A 16,673-nucleotide genomic window follows, 5' to 3' on the forward strand; every position below is an offset into this window, starting at 1 on the left:
CACTAGGAACTTAGTGCCTGAGTGCGGCGATTTTAATGCCGCTCGCGAAATTGACCAGTCATTTTGCAGCAGCGCTAAACACTACCGCCACGATTTCCTGCGCCCGCAGATCGTGATGTCAGTCAAGCGTGCAACACCCCGGACCGGATATTGAGTCACGCCCCCTGCCTTAGTGCCTGCCGCTAGGAACGAAAGGTAGAGGGGAACGTTTACAAGTCGGGAAGGGGCTGGGGGAGTGCTATTTAAAGGCGGGCGCTTCCTGCCTTTTCTTGTCGGCAAAACTTTTGGTTTTAACGCTGTCCTAAGGAGTTTTGGCCCTCAGCACCACTTTTGAGGTTCCTAAGCGCCGAGCTCTTTCTCTGGGCCTATCCATTAGTGCTTCCAACACAATTGCTTTTGAGGTCTCTCCAGGCCGAGATTCAAGGCTGCAATGAGCAGGGAGCGGCTGGCCAGCAAGATGGCCCCTCCCCTTTAAGAACTGGACGGCGCCAGTATGTCTGGCTTCCATGGTAACGGATATCGCCTGAGCTTCGGTAGCGTTCTGAGGTAGCGCCTCGCTCCCTGTCGGATGCGCCTTAAGAGAGGTGTGTAGCGCCTGATTTAACACTCAAATCACCTCCAGGGGCGATAGAGGCAAATTTTGCAGTCAGAGGCAATAATTAGCGCCGGGCGCTAAACTTTGCGCCCAGCCGATATTAGCGCCCCAAAATGAGCAATACCGAATTTTCCCCCTCATGTTCTTTAATAGAACTGGTAGATAAAACAAGTAAAGCACAAAGACCCGCCCCCACCACGCCCCCCCGCCCACAACTCATGTAGTGTGGCATTGAGCCATTCATACCAAGAAAGTCTCATTTCAGTCTCTAGTTTTTGTTGAACTATTCTGGCTGTGAGATTTTTACAAGTGACTTCAGTCTTTCCAGGCTACAGAGAAGAAAAAAAAGATTTGGCAACCATCCAGCAACTATTCCTGGAAGTTCACATATGTGGATACCTGGTACTGAGTAAGGGCTTTTATTTACTTTACTCCCTCCAATTTCCTCCCCTGTTATCCTGAAGGTGCTAACTCTTGCTCAGCCACCCTCCTGTACCACAGCCAAGTGACCTATCTTCATGAGTCAACCTGGACAGCGATTGTTGGCAAGTCAATCAACCTTGGACGGAGGTATCACAAACCAGCCCAATTCTGTTCACTCACAAAATCCACACATGCGCACTTTCCAATAGTCACGGGACAGCAATCAGAATCCTGGATAAGTTTTCTCATCTGTACATCAGGAGAACATAGCTGAGTTTAGTTCACTCAGCACAGATCAGCCATAGAACCTGGGGCCTTACTGGCCCGTATAGCCCAATTTCAGGGAATGTATTTACCAACTGAACTATGAAGGGATGCCTGATGGTTGAAAAGTCCACTGATACTCGCTGTCCAGGCGCATTCATGAAGAATGTCCACTTCAATGAGGCTTACCATCTGGGAGTTATTGGCCAGCATGATTTGTGGCTTTCAACAGAGAAAGAGTAAAGGAGGAATGAGAGGGGAAAACAATAATAAAATCAGTCAACTGTTAGTTTCCATTGAATACCTTGATGTTAAATTTTAAACTATTTTAGTTAATCTCTTCATAATATTAACTAGAAGTTCCATTATTGGTTTGACTTTAAATGCATTAAGGGCTATGTATTTTCAACATAGAACATTTGTAAGGTATGACATTTTCTTGCTTGGAAATAGGCATAAAATGTAAGCATTAAATGAGCCAAACACCTTTAAAATTGATTCAAGTGGTTAAGTCCCTCAAGAGATACAAATCATACAATAAATCAGATTGTAGATTAGATAATGCGGAATAAAATATCTTTGTCATGAATGCCCATTGGTTTATTGGCCAAAAAGCCATGATCACCGATACGTGTTCTAGTTTTCCTTCATTATCTGCGGCAGGATCTAAAGGGTCTATAAACAAAGGCAGTAAAGGTGATTATTATAATCGGACCAGAACGATGCCGATAATTAGTCCTGAAATAGAGAGAAAAAGAATAGTTTGTAAATGCTTTAATAATCTGTTAAATTGTCAGAATTATCAAATACTAGACTCTCTTTGATTGTGAAGTGGTTAAAAATGACAACAGCTAGTAATTGAGAGCCAGCAGTTAAAATGGCTCTTAGAATCATGGAACTGCATGCTATAGCACAGAAACAGGCCATTCAGCCCATCAAGTCTGCACTGGTGTTTCCTTCTGATACCTGGGATGGCAGGAATGACGTATGAGGAGAGATTGGGTCGATTGGGCTTATACTCGCTGGAGTTTAGAAGAATGAGAGGGGATCTCATTGAAACTTATAAAATTCTAACAGGACTAGACAGACTAGATGCAGGAAGGATGTTCCCGATGGCGGAGGAGTCCAGAACCAGGGGTCACAGTCTAAGGATAAGGGGTATGCCATTTAGGACAGAGATGAGGAGGAATTTCTTCACCCAGATAGTGGTGAACCTGTGGAATTCTCTACCACAGAAAGCAGTTGAGGCCAATTCATTAAATATATTCAAGAAGGAGTTAGATATATTTCTTAAGGCTAAAGGGATCAAGGGATACGGGGAGAAGGCAGGGACAGGGTACTGAGTTTGGATGATCAGCCATGATCTCATTGAATGGTGGAGCAGGCTCGAGGGGCCGAATGGCCTACTCCTGCTCCTATCTTCTATGGTTCTATGTTTCACCTAATTTGATCCCACTCTCCTGCTTGCTCCCCATAACTTTTGATATTCTTTTTCTAGTAACTGCCTAATTCCCTTTAAAAACAATTTATGGACATTTACTTCAACAACAGATTATGACAGAAAATTCCACATTCTAACCACCCACGGTGCAAAAGAAAATTAACCTCCCCTTTAATTCTTATTGTGATTATCCTAAATTTGTGCTGCTCGTTACCATCTCTCTGACTAGTGAAAATAATCTATTACTATTCACCCCGTCTTAATCTTGAAGACCTCTATGACAATGTCTTCTCTTGACCTGGTCAGATCCAGTAAAAAAAGCGCTAATTTCTCAAGTCTCTCTTGATAATTGGAACACCTCTTTCTTGGTAACAACATAGTGAAACTACACAGCATACTTTCTATTGCTTTTATATCCTTTCTTCAATGGGATGTCCAAACTCTACACAATATTCTAACTGCAGCCTAACTAAGCTTGTACAGTTCAAAACATTGTATTCTGTGCCTCTAGATATAAAACTAAAGATTGTGTTTGTCTTTTTTATGGTCTTATCTACCTGCTCTTCTACTGTTAATGACCTGTTAATACACCTTCTGATCTTCTACACCATTTAAAATCTTAGCGTTTAAAGTGTACTTCCTTTCCTCATTCTTACTTCACATTTCTGTGCTTTTGCTAACTTGATTTAACGGTGTACCATTTGTGAATTCTATATTTTTGTAAATGCTAAACATTAAAATTGATATTGGGTCCTCTGTCCTTCCTACACTGTTCTAATGAAGCTCGAGGTACAGCGATCTTTCGATGAGGCGCTTCACAGCCTTCCGGACTCAACATTGAATTCAACAACTTCAGATCATAACCACCGCTCCCATTTGTTTTGGACAGCAGCTGTTGGTAATGATTCTGCCATTCCCATTTACACCTCCTCTTAGACCCATCTTCTGTTTCTTTACTTTTTACTTATGCCACTACCGTCCCCTTTTGCCTCGCATCATCATTCCTTTTGTCGTTTAATTTCCCTGCCTTCCACCCTATCACAGATCTTCCCTTTTGTTTTCTTGTCTCTGCCCTTTCCTCTGAACTTGTTTAAAACCTGTTCCATCTCTAACTTTTTCCAGTTCTGATGAAAGGTCATCGACCTGAAACGTTAACTCTGTTTCTCTCCCCACAGATGCTGCCTGACCTGCTGAGTATTTCCAGCATTCCCTGTTTTTATTTCAGATTTCCAGCATCTGCAGTATTTTGCTTTTGCTTCAGAAGTAATCCACTGGTTGTAAAGTGCCTTGGGATGTCCAGAGTATGCAATAAGGTGCTATAAAAATGCAAGTTCTTTCTTCTTTACTCTAGGATCCTATTTATAAAACTTAAGTTCCCATATGTTTTTTTAACAGCTTCACCAACTTGTCCTCACATTGATAAAGATGCAAACCCTAAGTCTCTCTGCTTTTCTACTCCTTCTAATGATTTACCATTTCCTACACTACAACAGTGACTATACTTCAAAAAGTACTTCATTGGCTGTAAAGTGTGTTGGGACATCCTGAGGCTGTGAAAGGCGCTATATAAATGCAAGTTTTTATTTTTGTATATTTCTTCCCAAAACATAGCAACTCACATTTCTCCACATTAAATGTCATCAGACATCAACCCACCCAATTTACTAACCGATGTCCCCCCCCTTAAAATTCCTGACCGTCTTTTCCACATTTAATCACACCGCCCGTTTTTGTGTGCTGTGCAGAACTGACTGTCTGGAGCAACAGTGGCAGAAATAATATTAAAATGTAATTATCTATGAAAAAGAAGCTTGTTCCACACATCCTAAGGGACATAGGTGGTGTAAATTGTCGATTTATTCTCTGGTCCACAGCTAACAGAAGTGGAGAGAATCACAAGAATGCAGTGAGAGGTTATTGTCTGTATCCTTCCTGCAGCATGTTGCGTGCTGCTGTGGGGGAGGCGGAAGGGGGGGGGGGCGGTGGTATTGGCGTTAAAGTGGCATTAGAGCAGCGTTAAAAAGACTTGAAATAACAACAGAAAATGCTGGAAAAACTCAGCAGGCCAGGCAACATCCGTGAAGAGAGAAATAGAGTCAACGTTTCGGGTCGAAACCCTTCTACAGAAAAGACTTGCATTTATATAGCGCCTTTCACGACCACCGGATGTCTCAAAGTGCTGTACAACCAACAAAGTACTTTTGAAGTGTATAGTCAGTGGAGTGAAGTGAAATGCAGCAGCCAATTTGCACACAGCAAGCTCCCACAAACAGCAATATGATAATAACCAGATAACCTGTTTTTATTAAGGGATAAATATTGGCCAGGACACAGTGAATAACTCCCCTGCTGTTCGAAATAGTGCCATGGGATCTTTTACATCCCCTGAGAGAGCCTCGGGTTTGACGTGGCATCTGAAAGATGGCACCTCCGACAGTGCAGCACTCCCTCCGCACTGCACTGGAGCGTCAGCCTAGCTTGATAGCAAAATACTGCAGATGCTGGAAATCCGAAATAACAACAGAAAATGCTGGAAAAACTCAGCAGGCCAGGCAACATCCGTGGAGAGAAATTAGAGTCGACGTTTCGGGTGAACCCTTTTTCAAAACTGGAAAGGAAATAAAATAGATCGAAGGCAGGGCTGCGATAGAACAAAAGCAGTAAAGAGACATTAAGAGGTTTTCAAAACCAGACGAGATGGTAATAGGACAGTGGAGACAAAAGACGGCTGAGATTAGGTGTGAAGTGTACTGGCAGGATGAGAAACAGCTGCCATGTGGGAGAGAGAAAAAAAAAGGAAAGGGGGGGGAGGGAAGGAAGACCCAAAACAAAGGGGTGGAAAAAAAATGTAAGTAAAAATGTAATAGGGGCCGAGGTTATGATTTGAAATTGTTGAACTTGATATTGAGTCCGGAAGGCTGCAAAGTGCCTAATCGGAAGATGAGGTGCTGTTCCTCGAGTTTACGTTGAGCTTCCGTGGAACAGTGCAAGAGGCCAAGGACGGTGAGGTCCGAGTGGGAATGGAGCGGTGAATTAAATCGACAGGCAGCTCGGGGTCACCCTTATGGACGTGTTCCACAAAGCAGTCACCCAATCTGCATTTGGTCTCCCCAATGTAGAGGAGACCGCATCGTGAGCAGCGAATACAGTATACTAGATTACAAGAAGTACAAGTAAATCGCTGTTTCACCTGGAAGGGGTGTTTGGGGCCCTGGACAGTGGGAAGAGAGGAGATAGAGGAGCAAGTATTACATTTCCAGCGCTTGCACGGGAAGGTGCCGGGCGAAGGCGGGTGATGGAGAAGTGGACTAGGGTGTTTCGGTGCTGTTCCTCAAGTCAGCCTAGCTTTATATGTTCAAGTCCCTGGAGTGGGATTTGAACCCACAACCTTCTGACTCGGAAGCGAGTGTGCTGCCCACTGAGCCACGGCTGACAGTGAGAAGCGGTACTCGGGGAGGGAAAGCTTCTCACCGGCGGCGGCGGCGGCGTCGACATCTGTTGTGGGGATATTTCGATGTTGTGACGGGAGGAGGAGGCGGGCCGGAGCCTCCTGGGCGGATTGACTGACTGACTGCGGAGGGAGGAGCGGCGGCGGCGGCGGCGGAGGAGGAAGATGGCGGCTCCTGTCAGACAGTAAGTTGAAGCGCCCCGCGGGGGAGTCGGGTTACTCTCTCCACGCAGGCTCGGTCCCGTTTCCAGTAACCCCGGGCCCGTGGGATTTGTGCTGATTGGAAGCCTGCGGCCTCGGGCTGCTTTCTGCAGTGGCGGCCGGGCCTGTGGATAGAGGCGGCAGGGTGTGTGTGTGTGAAGCCGAGTCAGGCCGGGCCGGGCCCAGCGCGGCCTTCTCTCTCTCCCTCTCCTCCTCTGGCCTCGGCCTGTCTTCACTCCTCACACTCAGGCCCAGCGGCGGCCTCCTCCTGTACTGCAAAAATCCCACATTTTATCTCTTTTTTTTGTCCTCAGTGGGCAGCACCCTTGCCTCAGGGTCAGAAGATTCAAGTCTCCCACTACAGAGACTTGAGCACAAAAATCTAGGTTGACACTCCCAGTGCCAGCTGAGGGAGTGCCGCACTGTCGGAGGTGCTGTACTGAGGGAGTGCCGCACTGTCGGAGGTGCTGTACTGAGGGAGTGCCGCACTGTCGGAGGTGCTGTACTGAGGGAGTGCCGCACTGTCGGAGGTGCTGTACTGAGGGAGTGCCGCACTGTCGGAGGTGCTTTACTGAGGGAGTGGCGCACTGTCGGAGGTGCTGTACTGAGGGAGTGGCGCACTGTCGGAGGTGCTGTACTGAGGGAGTGCCGCACTGTCGGAGGTGCTGTCTTTCGGATGAGACTTCAAACCCGAGGGGGGCTTTCCCCGCCCCCCTCCCCTGCTCTCTCAGGCGGACGTAAAAGATCCCACGGTACTATTCCGAAGAAGAGCAGGGGAGTTATCAGTTATCCCAATATTTATCGCGCTCTCGACGTCTTAAAAAAAACATGATCTGGTCATTATCCCATTGCTGTTTGTGGGAGCTTGCTGTGCGCAATTGCCTGCCGCGTTTCCCACGTTACAACAGTGACTACACTTAAAAAATTTAAAAAAAGTACTTCACCGGCTGTAAAGCACTTTGGGATGTCCGGCGGTCGTGAAAGGCACGTCTTTCTTTTACAACATTTATTGTCACTTTATTGATGAGACCACCAGGGTCACCTTTAATAACACTTAACACAGATGAATGATGTAAATCAGATAAATAACTCTGCAGGTTCTCTTTTTAGATTGTTTATTTCCCCTTTCCCACCCTGACCTTGATTCCCCTCACCCTTTGGACTTGTGGTTATGTGATTCAGTTGAAAGCAAATAAACACTTTTTAAAAGTTTTTTTAATATCCCATGTGTAGCTTAATGCTTGGTGTGGTGGTATGGCAGGTTGAACCAAGGAGGGACAATCGAAGGGTGTTACTGGGTGCTAATGTTGGGTAATTCTTTACAGTAGGTTACAGACTGGCACTGGTTAGGCAGAAACAACAAAAAAACTGTATTTATATAATGCTCCTCATATACAGAAGATGACTGTTGAGCACTTTACGATAGTGGAACGAAATATGGTTAATGCTGAGCATGGGAAACTGGAAACCAATGGAGAGGCAAGGATGAGGAGCTCAAAACAGCAAGGAAATCTTTGGCAGCATGAAGGAAGTTGAAAAATAGGAGGGACTAAATAGAGACGTCTAGAGAGACGTCTAGAGGGACGGCACGAGTGTAATGGCTAAACAAATGGTTGCTGAAGTTGAAGCGGAGGTAGAGAGGGTTGAAGAAAAGTCTGATGTTAGGAAAGTGGAACATAAGAACTAGGAGCAGAGTAGGCCATACGGCCCCTCGAGCCTGCTCCACCATTCAATAAGATCATGGCTGATCTTCGACCTCAACTCCACCTTCCTGCACTATCCCCATATCCCTTGATTTCCCTAGAGTCCAAAAATCTATCGATCTCAGCCTTGAATATACTCCACGACCGAGCTTCCACAGCCCTCTGGGGTAGAGAATTCCAAAGATTCACAACCCTCTGAGTGAAGAAATTCCTCCTCATCTCAGTCTTAAATGGCTGACCCCTTAATTTGAGACTATGCCCCCTAGTTCTAGACTCTCCAGCCAGGGGAAACAACCTCTCAGCATCTACCCTGTCAATCCCCCTCAGAATCTTATACGTTTCAATGAGATCACTTCTCATTCTTCTAAACTTCAGAGAGTATCGGTCCAATCTACTCAATCTCTCCTCATAGGAAAGTGTGTGCAGCGATGTAAAGCAGCAGGAGATAATTAAGGTAGGGTAGGAGGAGGTCACCAAGAAATTTGAAAACAAGGTGAAAGCAGGTGTCAGCCTTGGCTCAAGTGGGTAGCACGCTCGCCCCTCAGTCAGAAGGTTATGTGTTCAAGTCCTACTCCAGAGACTTGAGCACACAATCTGGGCTGACCCTTCAGTGCAGAACTGAAGGAGTGCTGCACTGTCGGAGATGCTCTCTTGCAGATGAGATATTAAACTGATGCCTGCCTGCTCTCTCTGGGTGTAAAATGTCCTATGGCACTATTCCAGGAAGAGCAGAGGAGTTCCCTGTTTCTTGGCCAATATTTATCTCTCAACCATTATCACTAAAAAACAGATCATCTGGTCATTTGATAAAGTACCACATAACAGACTTATTTGGAAAATAGAAGCACATGGGATTAAAGGTACGGCGGTAACTTGGGTAAGTAATTGGCTAAGGGACAGGAAGCAGAGAGTAGCGGGGAACAGATGTTTATCCAACTGGAGAGAAGCAACGTTCCCTGTAATTTTTTTTGGCCCTGCGCTGCCCCTTTAAAGGGCTGCTCGGGCCATTCAAAATACCGAGCATATGTGGTTTTTACATTGAAAAGCCGGCTGCAAGGGTTCCCTGGAACACTGCGTGATTGTGCAGCTTACAAGGACCATTGGAGAGAAGTAGGCAGTGGACTCACCCAGGGATCGGTATTGAGACCATTGCCTTTCTTTGTTATATATAAATGACCTGGACTTTGGTGTAGTGAGTACAATTTCAAAGTTTGCGGACGATACAAAACTTGGCAACATCGTAAATAACGAGGGCGATAGTAGCTGACTTCAGGAGGTCATAGATAGACTGGTGAAATGGGCAGACATATGGCAGATGCAATTTAATGTGGATAAGTGTGAAATGATGCACTTTGGGAATTACAACATGGAGAGGCAGTATAATCGAAATGGTGCTATTTTGAGGGTGGGGTGCAAGAACAGAGGGAGCTGGGGTTGCATATTCACAAAGCATTGTGTACAAGTTTGGGCACCACATTTTAGGAAGGATGTCAAGGCCTTGGGGAGGGTTACAGAGGAGGTTTGCCAGGATGATACCAGGGATGAAGGACTTCAGTTATGTGGAGAGGTTGGAGAAGCTGGGATTGTTCTCCTTGGAGCAGAGGAGACTTATTAGAGGTATTCAAAATTATGAAGGGTTTTGATAGAGCAAGTAGAAAAAGTTTCCTCTGTCAAGTGGGTCAGTAACCACAGGTCATAGATTTAAAATAATTGGCAAAAGAACTAGAGGGCAAATGAGGAGAAATTTCTTCACACAGGGTTGTTAAGATCTGGAACGCACTAGCTGAAAGGGTGGTGGAATCTGATTCCATGGGACCTTTCAAAATGCAACTGGACTAGAAGAGAACTAATTTGCAGGGTTGTGAAACTAAATTAGATAGCTCGTTCAAAGAGCTGGCACAGGCATGACAGGCCGAATGGCCTCCTGTGCTGCAAGATTCTATGATTCTCTTTATCATTTCTGTTCGTGGGACCTACTGTGCGCAAATTAGCTGCTGCGTTTCCAACATTATAACAGTGACTACACTTAAAAGTATTTAATTGGCTGTAAAGAGCCTGGATGTCCTGAGGTTGTGAAAGTTGCTATATAAATGCAAGTTTGTTCGTTCGTTCTTAGGATGAGAAATTTGAAATTGCCCCCACAGTAGAGCTTAGAGACAATGTGAGTGATGGGTATGTGGGACTTAATGTGGGTTAGAATGTGGGCTGCAGCATTTTGGATCAGTTGAAGGGCAGCAATCTATGGCTGCTGCAAATGGTGAATTTGGTGGTGTTGGCAGAGCCGTATTAAGAATTCTTGGCGTCCTAGGTATCAAGAACACTCGCCTCCACCCCCCCCCCCCACTCCACTCCCGATCCATTGAAACACAAAACGTGTTGTAAAATGCATGAGGAAATAGGCCCATAGAATGTTTACATTTATGTCACATTTAATAATAAAGAAAATCATATCACGATATACTTGGCTTAAATGAAACTGATCCAGCAGTTGTATGCAGTTTTTCTGTGTTATGGTATGTTTCCTGGGAGCCGCATAGTAAGCTGGGGCCCTTGGCCATGGGCCCTGTAGGCCTGTGCGTTCACTTTCTTTGCGCACAAGATGACACTTTAGCTCAAAGTGCAACTATAACTTGCATTTCTAAGAACATGAGAAATAGGAGCAGGAGTAGGCCCTTCGAGCCTGCTCCGCCATTCAATAGGATCATGGCTGATCTTCTACCTCAACTCCCCCTTCCCGCCCTATCCCCATATCCCTTGATTCCCTTAGTATCCAAAAATCTATCGATCTCTGTCTTGAATATACTCAACGACTGAGCATCTACAGCCCTCTGGGGTAGAGAATTCCAAAGATTCACCACCCTTTGAGTGAAGAAATTTCTCCTCCTCTCAATCCTGAATGGTCGACCCCTTATTCTGAGACTGACTCCTGGTTCTAGACTCCCCAGCCAGGGGACCATCCTCCCAGCATCTACCCTGTCAAGCCCCTTAAGAATTTTATATGTTTCAATGAGATCATCTCTCATTCTTCTAAACTCTAGGGAATATAGGCCTAGTCTTCTCAACCTCTCCTCATAGGACAATCTCCCCCCACCCCCAATCCCAGGAATCAGTCTGGTGAACCTTTGTTGCACTCCCTCTATGACAAGTATATCCTTCCTTAGGTAAGGAGACCAAAATTGTTCACAGTACTCCAGGTGTGGTCTCGCCAAGGCCCTATATAATTGCAGTAAGACTTTGTTCTTCTTCTTTACTCCAGTCCTTTTGTAATAAAGGCTAACATACCATTTGCTTTCCTAATTGCTCGCTGTACCTGCATATTAACTTTCTGTGATTCGTGCACAAGGACATCCAGGTCCCTCTGAACACCAACATTTCCCAATCACTCGCCATTTAAAAAAAATACTCTCTTTTTTCCTACCAAAAGTGGATCACTTCACATTTCTCCACATTATATTCCATCTGCCATATTCTTGCTCACCCACTTAACAGGTCTAGATCCCTTTGCAGCCTCTTTGCGTCCTCCCCACAACTTACTTTCTCACCTAGCTTTGTATCGTCCGCAAACTTGGAGACATTACATTTGGTCCCCTCATCTAAGTCATTAGTATAGATTGTAAATACTTTACCTCAAAGTGCAACTGCAACTAGCATTTATATAGTGCTTTTGACATCATCAAATGTCCCACGGAAAGTAATCTGTAATAACATGCCTTGTACTACTGGCTGTAGATTACTCGTAGGATTTCCGCTCTGTGCTCCCGTCACTTCAGAAGGTCATCAATATGTCATGCCAGGTATTTATGTAACAGACTTAAATATGAACCTGTGTTATCTGCAGATAGTAATTTACAGGAGGAAGCAGTAACAGTGAGTTGTTGAAGTTGGTACAAATAACAACAATTTTGAACAGGTTCCTGAAAAGGTTAAATATATCAATCCATCGGTTGAGTTCATTCGATTGACTTTCTTTTCAGAACTTTCTTTTTATATAAAAAGAGAGATGGTCATCCTTTCTCGGAACGGGCGTAGTCCTCTGATGCTTCCAGTTACACTCTTTCTCAGAATTACTTGGGTGTTCCGACCTCTGTAGCTGCAGGACCTACACACAAACGCTAACACACTGATGAATGGTTTTTTTTTCCACGCCTAATACTGTGGGTACAAAAGTCAAGTTCCCATTTGTGCAAATAATTTGAAATGCTGAGACAATTACCGAAAAATGACGTTCCCAGAACGTCCTTTTCCCATCAGAGTATGTGCTGAGTGCTGTTAAATGAGATTGGGGCTCGAACCCTTCTGGGTCTTATCACCTCAGTCCAAAACAAGGTGCAAATGACAAGTGTTCTGTAATAGATTAAGCCGATGCAAATACCCTGTAGTGAGGTTAAATGCCATAAGGTTCGTACTTGTAGTTTGTTGATGGGCTTTGGACCATGCAATTGAATTTGCTTTTAATGTACTCCCAGGTGTCTGTTATAAAATATGTTGTTGATGAGAAGTGGTGTATGTATTCCTGGTCATGTGATCCCATAATAGCTTAAAAATTACCCTTGCCTTGATGACTATTGCACCTTCATTGCGCCACCTCCACTGTTCCAACTGCATAAAAGAAAGAAACTTAATAATATTTGCTCTCCAAACCAGCTAGGTTTCAGGGACGATCTCTGATACGCTAGCTAGCTAATCCTAGCTGGGATGACTATTGGCCTCAGGACTCCAGGCTAGGCATGGAAAAATGACCTTTGATTCACGGACAGCATCCCCTACTGGAAATGCATACGCACAGATAGAACGTGAGAACAGGATTGGACTCGGCTGTGAAACCCTCGAATATCCTGCTGGCATGCACTGTGTGTGGTGCTCACATTTGAGTGAGATAATTGGTGGCCGGTTGCTCCCGCGGGAACTGAAGAAGGAAGTTGGAGAGGAAAAATAAAATTTCTCTAACTTAAAAATGATAAGCTATAATTTAAAGTGACCAGTGACTGCTATTCAACGCTGGGGGTTCTGTGATCTAGATGCTCACGCTTCCATAGTATTTATATTGTACAATAAGCTGGAATTTTAGGGAGAAAAATGGGGTAAAAATTGTGATCTTGTGTGGAAACTGCATATGTCTCGATGTGACTGTTTACATTAGGCCTATTTAAACTATGTCATCGTATTTCCTTTTGCTTTGCTGCAGTATTTGCAAGATATGTTGTAGCATCAACAGATCTTAAAGATTTTCATGTAATTAAATTTGATAATGGGTAAAGCTACTGCTTTGGTACTTCAGCAAATGCTTTGATAAGGAGGAAATTGCAGTCAGATTAAATAAGGTTATATTGCGTGAGGTGGGAGCTGCTTTTCAGATTCACCTGGTGTGTTTTCTTCACACCGCAACCTATTTGCGCTCCCTTGTGTAAACCTCTTGTGAAGTCTTTCTGCAGAATAGGAATAAAAGTTACAACATTTAGATAAGTATAATTATTTAAAGGGCTGAGAATGCTCAATAATCCTTAAATGTTTGCTTTGGTTGTGCCATTGCTGTTCTTTAGCTGGCCATTTAAGAGGTAAATGAGAATGGCCAGGAATAACTTGCCCTTTAACTTTCTTTCCCTCTCCCTCTGAGAAATTTCTTGGTGCTTGCGATTTGTCTCCCCTTCTTGGAAGACTGAGGCAACAGACTTGCCTTGTAGAGAATTGTGGACATGACCCTGTTATGGTGGAAGCAGCATTTCCATTCTGTAAGGTGTGTGTGTGTATATATGTGTAACATCCCCAGATGTGTTCTCGGAATTTGTATTGGCAGCTGTAGAGAGTAGCTTTTGTTCCCAAGTTATTCAGATTATAAGTTCTTTGAAAGGCAAAGGCTAGTTCATATGGTGAATCCCTTTCAAACATCCAAATAGAGTTCAGGCTTTAATTGCTCTCGGGTGTCAAAAACAAACTATCAGATGTCCGAGAAATTCCGTTTACTCTTTGTCCACCCAAGTGTTAAAATGGTTAACATTTTGGTTGTCTGACCATTTGAGGGGAATAAAATCATTTGAGTATCAAATGGATCTCCTTTTACACCAAAAGAGCCCTCCTGTTTCAGGGCCAGGCTCACGGCTCCAGTTCACAGCTTGGCTGGTCATCAATACATAACCCGGGGCTTCATTTGGGTCACTTCCTCTGGAACCATCAGAAACTGTAAGATGTTGCTGAAAAGGGTTGAATATTTTGAATGTTGTGTTCTCAATTAGTTAATGCACTGGTTATTGCACTTGTAGCCTTTTGGCTTCTATGAAGTACCTTACACCCTCCGTGAACTTGAGCTCATCCAAAATTCTGCTGCCCGTGTCCTAACTCGTACCAAGTCCCGTTCACCCATCACCACGGTGCTCGCTGACCTACATTGGCTCCTAGTCTGGCAATGCCTCAATTTTTAAAATTTTCATCCTTGTTTTCAAATCCTTCCATGGCCTCGCCCCCTCCCTATCTTTGTAACCTTCTCCAGCCCTACAACCCTCCGAGATCTCTGCGCTCCTCCAATTCTGACCTCTTGCGCATCCCCGATTTTCTTTGCTCCACCATTGGCGGCCGTGCCTTCAGCTGCCAAGGCCCGAAGCTGTGGAATTCCCTCCCTAAACCTCTCCTCCTTGCTACCTCTCGCTGCTTCTTTTAAGACGCTCCTTAAAAGTCGGCACACCGTGGCTGCAGTGTGCACCATCTACAAGGTGCACTGCAGCAACTCGCCAAGGCTTCTTCGGCAGCACCTCCCAAACCCGCAACTTCTACCACCTAGAAAGACAAGGGTAGAAGGCGCATGGAAACACCACCACCTCCAAGTTCCCCTCCAAGTCACACACCATCCTGATTTGGAAATATATCGCCATTCCTTCATCGTCGCTGGGTCAAAATCCTGGAACTCCCTCCCTAACAGCACTGTGGGAGCACCTTCACCACATGGACTGCAGCGGTTCAAGAAGGCGCCTTCTCAAGGGCAATTAGGGATGGGCAATAAATGCTGGCTTTGCCAGTGACGCCCACCTCCCATGAACGAATTTAAAAAAAAACTACTGTCCTAATATCTCTGTGCTTGGTGTCAAATTTTGTTTGATAATTGCTCCTATGAAGAGCCTTGGGCGGTTTTACTAGGTGCTATATAAATGCATGTTGTATTTAACTTGTAAATAAATCCGACAAATAGTATTAGCCTGTCATTTTGTGCCTTTTGAAAGGGCTTGGGGAGCATGGTGAGTCTGAGTATACCACAGATTCTCCAGTGAACAATATACTTCAATTGGGGATTAATTGTTAAACCTCAGCATGCTGACCTATGCACAACACCATTTACCTGGGTGTTCTTGTGCACCAGTCGCTGAAGGTAAGCATGCAGGTGCAGCAGGCGGTTAAGAAGGCAAATGGTATGTTGGCCTTCGTAGCAAGAGGGTTCGAGTACAAGAACAAGGATGTCTTGCTGCAGTTGTACAGGGCCTTGGTGAGACCGCACCTTGAGTATTGTGTGCAGTTTTGGTCACCTTACCTGAGGAAGGACGTTCTTGCCATGGAGGGAGTGCAGCGAAGATTCACCAGGCTGATACCTGGGATGGCAGGAATGACATACGAGGAGAGATTGTGTCAATTGGGCTTATACTCACTGGAGTTTAGAAGATTGAGAGGGGATCTCATCGAAACCTATAAAATTCTGTCAGGTCTGGACAGACTAGATGCAGGAAGGATGTTTCTGATGGCCGGGGAGTCCAGAACCAGGGGTCATAGTCTAAGGATAAGGGGTAAGCCATTTAGGACTGAAATGAGGAGGAATTTCTTCACCCAGAGAGTGGTGAACCTGTGGAATTCTCTGCCACAGAGGGTGGTGGAGGCCAGTTCATTAAATATATTCAAGAAAGAGTTGGATATATTTCTTGAGGCTAAAGGGATCAAGGGATATGGGGAGAAGGCGGGGACAGGGTACTGAATTTGGATGATCAGCCATGATCTCATTGAATGGCGGAGCAGGCTCGAAGGGCCGAATGGCCTACTCCTGCTCCTATCTTCTATGTTTCTATGTAAAAGTGCAGGTTTCGGTTCATGAGACTTTTTTTTTTGCTCGTGGAACCTAAGAGCAAAGTGTTTGGTAAAAGCCCAAATTTTAACACCTGCATCCTACTGGGTTTTTTTCGGTGCACTGTTGAGCATCCTAAAAAGGGCAAAAGCAGGAACTAAGTGTCACAAAACATCTTTGAAAGTTCTCTATCTGAATGCACGTAGCATTCGTAACAAAATAGACGAGTTAATGGCACAAATAACTACATATGGGTATGATCTTGTGGCCATTACAGAAACATGGCTGCAGGGTGACAATGCCTGGGAATTAAACATACCAGGTTATTTAACGATCAGGAAGGACAGGCAGGAAGGAAGGGGAGGTGGGGTGGCTATGTTAATAAAGGAAGGAATCACTGTAATACAGAGAAATGATATTGGGTCAAAAGATCAGGATAATGAAACAGTTTGGGTGGAGGTAAGGAATAATAAGGGGAAAAAAACACTAGTGGGCGTAGTCTATAGGCCTCCGAACAGTTGCAACTCTGTTGGACAGAGTATCAATCAGGAAATAGTTGAGGC

The 16,673-nt window shown here is 44.7% G+C and overlaps 1 protein-coding gene across 1 annotated transcript in view; it reads left to right on the forward strand.

Moving 5' to 3' along the window:
* Positions 1-5,913: 5,913 nt before the first annotated feature.
* Positions 5,914-16,673, forward strand: part of nsrp1 (nuclear speckle splicing regulatory protein 1) — a 41,403-nt gene continuing 30,643 nt past the window's right edge. The window contains exon 1 of the mRNA XM_085964980.1: positions 5,914-6,356. Within this exon, the coding sequence (XP_085821106.1) occupies positions 6,337-6,356 (20 nt within the window). The 5' untranslated portion in view covers positions 5,914-6,336. The remainder of the gene's footprint in view (positions 6,357-16,673) is intronic.

Source organism: Somniosus microcephalus, chromosome 22, assembly GCF_052327205.1.
Source record: "Somniosus microcephalus isolate GS21.2 chromosome 22, FLI_Smic_1.0, whole genome shotgun sequence".
NCBI lineage: Eukaryota > Metazoa > Chordata > Chondrichthyes > Squaliformes > Somniosidae > Somniosus > Somniosus microcephalus.